The sequence below is a fragment of the Pistacia vera genome, unplaced genomic scaffold (genome assembly GCF_008641045.1).
Source record: "Pistacia vera cultivar Batoury unplaced genomic scaffold, PisVer_v2 Contig106, whole genome shotgun sequence".
Taxonomy (NCBI): Eukaryota; Viridiplantae; Streptophyta; class Magnoliopsida; order Sapindales; family Anacardiaceae; genus Pistacia; species Pistacia vera.
The window spans coordinates 1426046-1436539 of record NW_022195093.1 but is presented as its reverse complement, the minus strand read 5'-3'; the positions used below and the strand labels follow the sequence as shown (position 1 = coordinate 1436539).

Genomic DNA, 10494 nt, shown 5'->3' with positions numbered 1-10494 from the left:
AAAAGGTTAGATCGGCGTACTACCAGCCAGATTTAGCCTGTAGTGCGCCATCCTAGCAGATTCCGACCATTTTCCGGTAGTGGTGGCCGGAATCTGGTAAATGTGGATTACTGGGGTGTTTTTATAATTTTTAAAAAAATATTTAGAGGTATTTAATTAAATTAACAAATTCAAAGGGTTTAAAAAAAGTTAAATAATATTGAGAGTAGTATTCCCAAAAACTCTGGTTTTTGAGTATTTTACTGTTGAACTTTTTTGGGAACACTAAAAGTAGTATTCCCAATTAGCAACCAAACGAAGTCATAGTATCATTATAGAAAGGTTCTTATATATATATATATATATATATATTTTTTTTTTTTTTTAATTTTATTTTAATTTGTTAAAAGCCTATTTATGGAATATTTAAGAAAACCTTCCGTACCATCATGAAAGACTTTTTCAATTACTTAAATGTCATGAATTTGTCAGAAAAATCTTATTATAACTTTTATCCTAATATTTATGTATACTCAAATACAAGTCAAAGATAATATTCTTAACCACTTCTCCAATCCTATTTATACATGCAAAATAATTTAATTAATCAAAATTATCTCCCATTTGAACTTGTCTCAAACTTTCTCTTCCCATTCTGCTGGCCTTTCTAGAAGCATTTATTTGTCTATTAATTAATCATCTCTTTAATTTCATGTTTTTTTTGTTAATCTTCTTCTAGAAGGCATGGACAATGAGAGAAAAACTATGAATACACTTTGTCAAGACTCCCAACTCAACAACAAGTACTTGGAAAGAAACTACATTTCCATCAATAAACACACTCTCCACTACTTTGTCTCTTTTCCTTTGTCTCCTTATATTTTTATTTTATTTTATTTATTTATGATTATATATTTATAATAATTCATATTATAATCTTTAAAACATCCACACCTAAGTATTTATATAACTATGAAAATTCTTGTATTATTCTTAAAACTAATTAATCACCGTTTTAGCAATAAATCTTTCTTTCTGTTTTACTATAAAAATGTCCTACAAAGTCTTTCATCTTCGTTCTCTCATTTCTGAAAAAACAATCACTATGGGAGCTCTTGAAAAACCCGACCATCATCATCATCATCTCCACGACCCGCAAGAAGAAGAGGAAGAAGCTCTTTCTCTCTGTGACTTTCCTCTCGACGAAAACAATGGCAACAATTTTCAAGAAACGACAACAAGAAGCCACAGTAATTCTAATACTACTCGACGAACATCTTCATCTTCATCAACCGAGCCCGGCGACCCCGAATTCTTCGAGTTTCTCAGCAATCTCAGCTCCGAAATGCGTGCCGCTGAAGATATAATTTTCTGCGGAAAACTCATCCCTTTAAATATTAATGAACAAAATCCTCCTGTTTATCATCATCATCATCAACAACAACAACAGCAATTCTCATCGAAAGGTTTCACGAAGTCGTCGATTTATGAACACAGACACGGCGATTTTCGCCGGAGATCGGAGTCTCTTTCTGAGTTACAGAGCTCTCGTTCTAAGAGTAAAATCTTGAGAAGCAGTCGGTCACTCGACTATCAGAAGTTGCACCGCGTTTCGAGTTCGAAGACCTCGCCAGACTTCGATATGGAGCGGAATTCATCCGTCAGAAGCGTCGGAAAATCGGATAATGTTAATAAAATTCGGGCGGTGAAGCCGTGGTGGTACTTGTTAATGTTTGGAATGGTGAAGTTCCCGCCAGAGATGGACCTGAGAGACATCAAAAGCCGCCAATTCCGTCGCAATTCATCCGTGATGTTCCCTTCGTTGGACGCGGCAGGGAATTTCCCGGTTAACCGGAGCTCTACCGCCGGCGGGAAGACTTCTTGGAGGTTTCTCAAAGCATTAAGTTGTAAAGATGATGCTAGTGTGGCCGTAACGACGCCGTTGTGCATGCCACACGCGTGAGGAAGATTTGTACGTGCCATGCATATTATTCCATTCGACGAAACTACCCCAGTTTGTTGTGGTTTTCATTTTTGCATGAGGGGTAATTTCGTCATTTAAAAAATATTTGAATTTTTAACGAGAATTTCTTTTATTTTCGTTTAAAAATTTAGAAGGAGAAATTATAATTAATGACTTTACGTACAAGGAAAGGTATGATAATGTACAGTGCGGAGCATGAGAGATTATGATGATGATTGTATGTTAGTAAATGAGAATGAAGATTTGATTTTGGTTTGGTAGGTGGGGGCCATTAGAAATGAATGATAATCACGAGACTCTCGATAATGACATAATAGATCTTTTATTTGTAGTTTTAATTATTTAAATTTAATTTTGTAATAAATTTTGGATTTTTGTATTTATATATTTGTGGGATAATAATTTATTTAAGAATGAGTATCTTTAATTAATTTGTTATATATCTTAAAATTATAACAGGTTAAATGTTGCAGTTGTACAACTTAATCTTTTGATCTATTTACTTGTTTTATTAGTCTGTCTCCATCAATTCTCTTTGTTTAATGGTTTAATTAAATAAATTAACATATAATGTTGGATTATAGTGATTGATTAATCAAAATATTGATATAAAAATATATATTTTATATTAATAGTCAATTTCTTGTGTACAAATAAAAAATATGGGCTAATTTTACTCACATGTTTGATATTCCTACCTAATCCTGAAGTGTCACGAAACACTTTATAAATCCAATAAACTAAGATAATTACACAAATATAGTAAGCACTTTTCTTACGACTCAAACACAAAACCCTCTTAAGTATAGTTAACCTTAGTGACTAAAAGGTTTATCATCTGATCATAAGGGAAGAGGTTAAATGTTAATTTTTTTTACGTAAATACGTTTCAAGTATTATTTAAGAAGCACCCTAAACAATTTTTTTAGTTTTGGACCTTTTGGGTAAATGTTAATTATCAATTTCAGTTAAATATTAAAAAAATTAGTAAATCAAATGATTAAGCAATTATAATGGTAAAAAATACTTTTAAACTAACAATAATTAAGAGGGTTTGATAACAATTTCTGTCTCTAATCTGAAATAATAATTTACTCCATATTGTCAATATATATTTCATTAGGGTTTTTATAGCCTAATTAACAGATTTTTTATTTATTTTATTTATTAAAGTAGACGTTGAAACTCTAGGAGACACAAATGATAATACGTAAATTGTTATTTTAGATACTTCAATAAAAAAAATTATTAAACTACCTCTAGGTGGTCGAGTAATTCGATAGAGACTTTTGGATGTATTACTCAAGAGGTTTTGAGTTCGAATCACTTCTCGATTGCTAATAGGGGTAACTACTGGAGCTCTTACCCAACCGGTAGTTCCAAGGTTCCAAGGGATTAATTGAGCTACGCATAGACTGATTCGGACACCCCCGATTATAAAAAAAAAAAAAAAAAAATTATTTCAAGAAATCTTAGGGGAAAATTAGATTAAACCCTAATTAAGATTGTTGTTGTATATGATCCCACTACATTATACCCACCAATTGCAACTCTCTTGTTTATGGTTTATATTATCTTCATCATGCATGAACATGGAGAAAAAAATTTGATATTTGATTTGTCTTGGTTTGATTGTGGATGTTGTTAAGTTGGGATATACATTGAACTTGAGGAAAAAAAAAATGTCATTACAATATGATATGAAAAGTACTAAGCATATATTCTTGTTAAAGTTAATGAGAGTTAATCAAAATTAATTAAAATAATAACTTCATAAAATCTATTGCATGTCATGTTCACAAGGAAAATAATTTCTATGGGCGGCTACACATGGGAACCACTCTTGTTTAGAGAAGCCTTTTTTTTTTAAATTATTTATATTTTTAATTGATTTATCCCATATTTTATATAAATAATCTTTTTTTCCTATTTAATTGAAAGTTAATTATCATATCATAATACATAAGATTATTATCTATTAACATAGATCCATTACTTAATTTACAATTTTAATTTTAAAAATTCTCCTAAAATCAAAAACTACCAAAAAAAAATCAAAAACTCCGGGTTTGTAATCTTTTTGAAAATAATAGACGTCGAAAAATTAAATGAAAATTTATGGGAGCTTATAATAACAAACCTAATAAACATATCATAGATAATTATTTTTTAATATATATATAATTTTGGAGAGTTTTAGAGAAATTTATATAGTTTTCATAATTTTAATTTATGTTGGGCTAATGGCAAATAATTGAGAGAAGGGGTAAAGAAAAATCTTTCATTATTATTATTATATTATAAATAAATAAAAATTTCATGATTATTTTGGAGAAAAAAAATGAAGAAATAGAAAAAGTAGATCAGGACAACATCAATATTACATCTACACTCAAAGTAATTTTCAGGTTACGAAAAGAGAAAAGATAAAAGATAAAAGATAAAGAAAAATAGTAATAATTGTGAGCATCACTAAGATAGCAAGATCGAGTATTTTGTAGGCTACACTTTTCCAACTTTTCTTGTAATTTCAATCCTTTACTCCATTTCACTTTTGATGTTATCAATTTTTTTTTTTTTTAAGTTTGAATCCAAAAATTCAACTCAAGAAAGTGAACAAATCTCTTTGATCGTTAAGTCAATCTCTTGAGATTAATTACGTTATTTAGCTTGATAATTAATGTAATTTGATAACAAAATGTATAGATTATGAGCGTATTTTATACTAACCTTCCATCCAATTTAATCTAATAATTGAAAAAATTATTGGGTTGGTATTAATGTAACTAATTAACCCCCTTACTTTCTTTCTATTAACTACTAAAATAAATAAATAAAAATTAAGTCCCACAATACTTATGTTAATATGTTAGTTTTTTAAATTATTATTTTTTTTAAATTATGAACCTTGTTTGTTGAAATAATTTAATAGTTAAACAGTATCGTAAATACTAAAAAAAAAGTATCGAAGGTTGTAAAATTTTGTCTTTTAATATTTATTATTTTTTATCGACAACCATCCGCATTTTAAAAATATAGACGGTCTACATCCAAGAATTTATGCTTAATAATTTGTGCATTTATAGAGTTAAATAACTATTCACATAATTTAAACTAACTTTAGGTGGACAAGTGGTTCGATAGGGATTTTTGGATATATTACTCAAAAGGTCTTAAGTTCAAGTCCCTTCTCAGTTGCTAATAGGGATAGCCAATGAAACTCTTACCTAATCGATAGTTCCAAGGTCTTGAAGATTAGTTGAAATACGTGTAAACTAATCCGGATACCCCGATCATTAAAAAGAAAAAGAAAAAAAAAAAAAAAAGAGACAAAACTAAACACATAATTTGCTTAGCAGGTGGAGCTTGGGAAGAAATTATGCTGGTTTGAAGTGCTTTGAAATTGGTAATTAGTGTAATTTATAAGCCAATCAAACTTAGTTTGCATGCAATTAATTAGAAATGAATTCCCATGCGAAATAATAGTATACAATGTAATTTATGAAGTAAAGTAGTTTTACTGAATATTATTATTAATTTCAATTATTATACTACTATCATGTTGCCAACAATCATACTGCCGGATAATTGTGGGTTTGACTGATAATGGAAAATAATAATAATTTCTTTTTTTAAAAAAAATTTAACGTACAAAATAACCCTTTGAGGTGGCAAATTTTTGGACGCACAATTGATTGGAAATATGGAAACAAATAAAACAAAAAACATGTTTTGGCTTTCAAGCAAACATTTCAAGTCATTATTTGAGTTTGTTCCTAATAATGGGAGAGTTTTGAATACTCATATCTTATTTGGTTTAGGAAGCTTTTTAATTTAGGGTATGTTTGGTTTGATGATTATTTTTGTATTTTGGAAACATTTTGGCTCAAAATGCCTTGTGGGTATTTGAAATATTTAAACGAGATTATTTTGTCAATTTTCTAGAATTTCATCGTAACCATACTTATACACGGTTGGATCTATCCCATTGGATGGTGAAGAATTAAATTATCACTATATTTCTCTTTCTACTTCTTCTAAGTGCAACGTAATTCCAGGGTGCTGATCACTTGTATAATCTAGGGTTTTAACTACCATAAAGAATTTCATACTCTATACAGGTTTTATTGTAATTAGTTTAGCTTTGATTTGAACCTGAGAGTTAAGATATACTGTAACTATTTTATGTTTTTTCTTATAATTTGGTGAAATTAGAATGATTTTTTGTGTCAAAAATGCAAAAATCATAATAATTTTTCATAATAATAATAATATTCCTAAACTTAAAGAAAACGTAGCTTATAGGATTAAATGATTTAGCCCCCATTGTTGATGATCATTAAGAAAAGAAAAATAAAGGTAAGATAAAAAAGCATAATAATATAAAATACGAAGTAAATTCATCGAAGTTTACTTAGGTAGGAAGCTTTTAAAAAGCAAAAGGGTTAATTAGTATATTAAGAGCTTAATCAAAGCATATATTTTATCATTCTAAGTAAATTTGCTAGTTGATTTTGTGACATTTGTCAAATTCATAATTGGCTTTCATAGTAAAAGTAACGATTATATCAAGTAAAACCTTTTGTATTATAATCTTAGTAATATAAGTGTAATAGATTAAGGAAGACAAAATATTAAGAAAGTAAAGTCCAAGGGGGGGCTATAAAACTTCTTTTCTTTTCACTTAATTGTAGTAAAAATGAAGGGGAGTGAGGGTTTTTACAGCCAATGCCCCCTCCCCCCATTCACCGCCTCAAAGTAAGGCGATGGATAGCCAATTACAACACTCCCCCTTGGACATCCACCTCTTAAAGATAATTGTATTTAACCTTACTGAAGAAAAACCTAGTGGGAAAAAAAAAAACTTAAATAAAGAAATACAACTCTACTGTAACGTGAAATTGGATGTGCTTCATATTGCCTCATTAAAAACCTTATCAGGAAAACCCAACGGGACAAAACTTAATCAAGGAAAAAAGAGTACAGTGCACATATGTCCAGTACAATAAACTTTTCTTAAAAAACCCCCGCTAATCGGTACTCCTCTTGGTCAATGCTCCCCCTCATAATGGTAGAATTAATTTAGTAACTTATTGAGCCGCCGAATACTGATGTTATACACTAACTTTTCAAATGCTGATGTCGGTAAAACCTTAGTGAATAAATCTGCAAGATTATCACTGGAGCGTATTTGTTTGACATCAATCTCTCGATTTTGCTGGAGTTCGTGAGTGTAAAAGAACTTCAATGAAATATGCTTGGTTCTGTCTCCTTTGATATATCCTCCCCTGAGTTGAGCAATACATGCTACATTGTCTTCATTTATAATTGTGGGAGCATATGAGATATGTGGCAATTTGCATGTACTTTCAATAAAATGGATGGCAGATCTTAACTATACACATTCTCGGCTGGTTTCATGAAGTGCAAGAATCTCGAAGTGGTTGGAGGAAGTGGCAACCAATGTTTGTTTTGTAGAGCGCCTTGATATTGTAGTACCATTGTAGGTGAATACATATCCCGTCTGCGAGTGGGCTTTATGAGGATCAGAAAGGTACCCAACATCTGTATAACCAACTAATTTAGGATCATTAACATATTTTCCTGGATAAAATAATCCCAAGTCTTTTGTTCACTGAGGAAACGAAAGGCATGTTTGATACCATTCCAATGTCGGCGAGTTGGTGTAGAGCTAAATCTTGCCAACAGATTTACTGCAAATGCTATGTCTGGTCTCATATATTATGCCAAATATAATAATGAGCCTATTGCATTTAGATATGGTGCTTCAGGACCAAGTATCTTTTCATCGTTTTCTTTAGGACAAAATTGATCGTTTTTAGGATCAAGAGACCGAACTACCATTGGGGTACTTAAGGGGTGAGATTTATCTATATTATTTGTTTTAGGATCTTTTCAGTATAATTTGATTGATGGAACAAAATTCCATCTGAACAATGCTCGATCTGTAAGCCGAGACAATACTTTGTTTTCCCCAGATCTTTCATTTCAAATTCTCTTTTTTTTTTTTGTACTCGGCAGCTTTTGTGAGCTCTTCAAGAGTCTCTATTAAGTTCATGTCTCCAACATATACTGCGACAATTGCAAATCCTGATTCTGGCATTTTTATAAAGACACATAGGCATACAAGATTATTGATATATCCTTCCTTCATCAGATATTCACTGAGACAATTATACCACATTCGTCCTGATTGTTTCAACCCATATAAGGATCTTTGCAATATTGAATACATGTTCCTTTTATTTGCTTCTGGCACTTTGAATTTTTCAAGGATTTTCATATAGATATCAGTATCTAGTGTATCATACAAATTCGCAGTGACAACGTCCATGAGATGCATATAAAGTCCTTTTGAGATTGATAAACTAATTAAGTATCGAAATATGATAGCATCAATCACTGGTGAATACGTCTCATCAAAGTCAATTCTAGGTCTTTGTAGGAAACCTTGAGCCATTAGTCTAGCCTTATACCTAGCAATCTCATTTTTCTCATTTCGTTTCCTTGTGAATACCCATTTGTATCCTACGGGTTTCACATTTTCAGGCGTTTAGACTACAGGTCCAAATACATTTTGTTTTGCTAAAGAGGTTAATTTTGCTTGAATCGCCTCTTCCCATTTTGGTCAATCATGTCTTTGTTGACATTCATCAACAGAACGTGGCTCAAACTCATCATTCATAATTTCAGTAGCTATTGTGTATGAAAATATGTTATCAACAATAGTTGTTTCATGATTCCACATTTCTTTATTATGAGCATATGATGAGTGATGAAATGATATATATATTCCATGATTTTATGAGTAGATTGCAGGGAACTCTTGACTTTGATGGATTATTTTTGTGCAAGTTTCTTTGTATATTTATATTTTCCAGAATCACAGGTATGTGTATGAGTTTTAGGTTTTTTAGCGGAAAAACTGATGAATTTATGCTCACACGTTGGTTGGAGGCGTACATGCTAAAGAGAAAAGTCAAATTGTCAAGCAAAAGAAAGAATGTGAAATTGCTGGATTGCGCCGCGACATAATTTTTCTGTGTTGTGGCTTGAGGAGTTGAATTTGGACATAAAGTTCATGCCACAGCATGAAGAAGTTGGCGCCGCGATGTGACAAAGTTTTATGTTTGCGGAATAATTTGACACCGCGGCGCCAAAAAACCACGCCTCGGCATGGATCGTGAGAAAAATAAAAACCTCACATTTTCCAACTCCGACTTGAACTTGTGTTTTTCCAAAAACACCCCTAGCAAAGGAAAAGTATAAATAAGACTTTATAATTTATTTTAGGGATTCTTTTTTTACCTAAATTGAGAGTTACTTTTTATCAAGAAATAGAAGGAGAGTCTTCCTAGGGCTTGGATTATTCATGCTTTTGGGGGAATTTCAAGTTTGCTCTCTTTAATGTCAATGTGTAACTAAACTCTTATTTAGGGATCTAATGTAGCCTAATTGGAAGGCTCCGTGTTTAAACATATATTATTGTTATCAATTCAATGGAAATCTAAATTCATTCATGTATTTATTCTGCCTTTAATTTTCATCATTGTGTGATGACACTTAGTGTGAATTAGTAGGTTGTTTGTGTTGAGATTATTGAATGAATTATTAGTATTTTGTGCATACGTCCTAATTGAATATTAGTTAGTTCATGATGAAAGAATTAGCATGCATGAAGAGTGGTGAAGATGGAGAATGAAAGCATGAAAGCATGGATTCTAAAACCGGTTTTCAAACAAAGCTTGAAAAGAGATTATACCTACTCCTTTGCTTTGGATTGATGAAGATTAGCTTCAAAATGATGAAACCTCTACACTTTAACACCACCTTGAGAGATTAGAGAGTGGCCTTGGGTTTGAGAGAGAGTTTTGGTTTGTGTTTTTGTGAACTAGTCAAGAATGAACAAAAATGCAACCTTTTGCACTTATATATACTTGGGCAATATTGCAATTATTTATTTTTCACTTCCAAGCCCAATAAAATCTTATTTTATAAAGGGACCCCACGAATTTAATATGCTACCCTTTGAATAATCAATATTATTCAAGGGCCCATGTAAACTAAACTAGTTTACATTAACAACACCAAAAATTTACCCCTTTTTACCTTTAACTATTAAAAGGTTATTTTTGTTCATCTCATTAATCTTAACACTTTAAGATATAATAATTAAATAAAATTAATTATTGCTTGACCATTTTAACCCTTAAATGTCACAAATGATTTCTATGTAACTATTACTATAGAAATCCCGTTATTACCCTCGGAAGGTGCTAGCCCTCTTCGGAAATCATTCTCTCTCCTCATCCTTCTGTAACTTCCCAAGGCTATTGGTGTGACCATGTAGGTCCACCGTGGATTAGCCGTGAGCCGGTTCTGGATGAATCCGGAAACCTGTCCGGAGGCCCAACGACTATGGTAACCATCTAGCAATGTGCCATAGTCCCTAAACCACGATGAAGAAATACTTCATCGAACCCATTTCAGATCATATGTACCATGCAGGT

General features: G+C 31.4%; 1 protein-coding gene across 1 annotated transcript; it reads left to right on the top strand.

Moving 5' to 3' along the window:
• Positions 1–1084: 1084 nt before the first annotated feature.
• Positions 1085–1942, top strand: LOC116129754. The gene has a single exon (XM_031415480.1). It carries the CDS (start codon positions 1085–1087, stop codon positions 1940–1942), a length of 858 nt encoding a protein of 285 aa, XP_031271340.1.
• Positions 1943–10494: the final 8552 nt, after the last annotated feature.

What these genes read in the sequence shown, in the direction of transcription:
- LOC116129754 (XM_031415480.1), top strand. Translation starts at nt 1,085, where the DNA reads ATGGGAGCTCTTGAAAAACCCGACCATCATCATCATCATCTCCACGAC.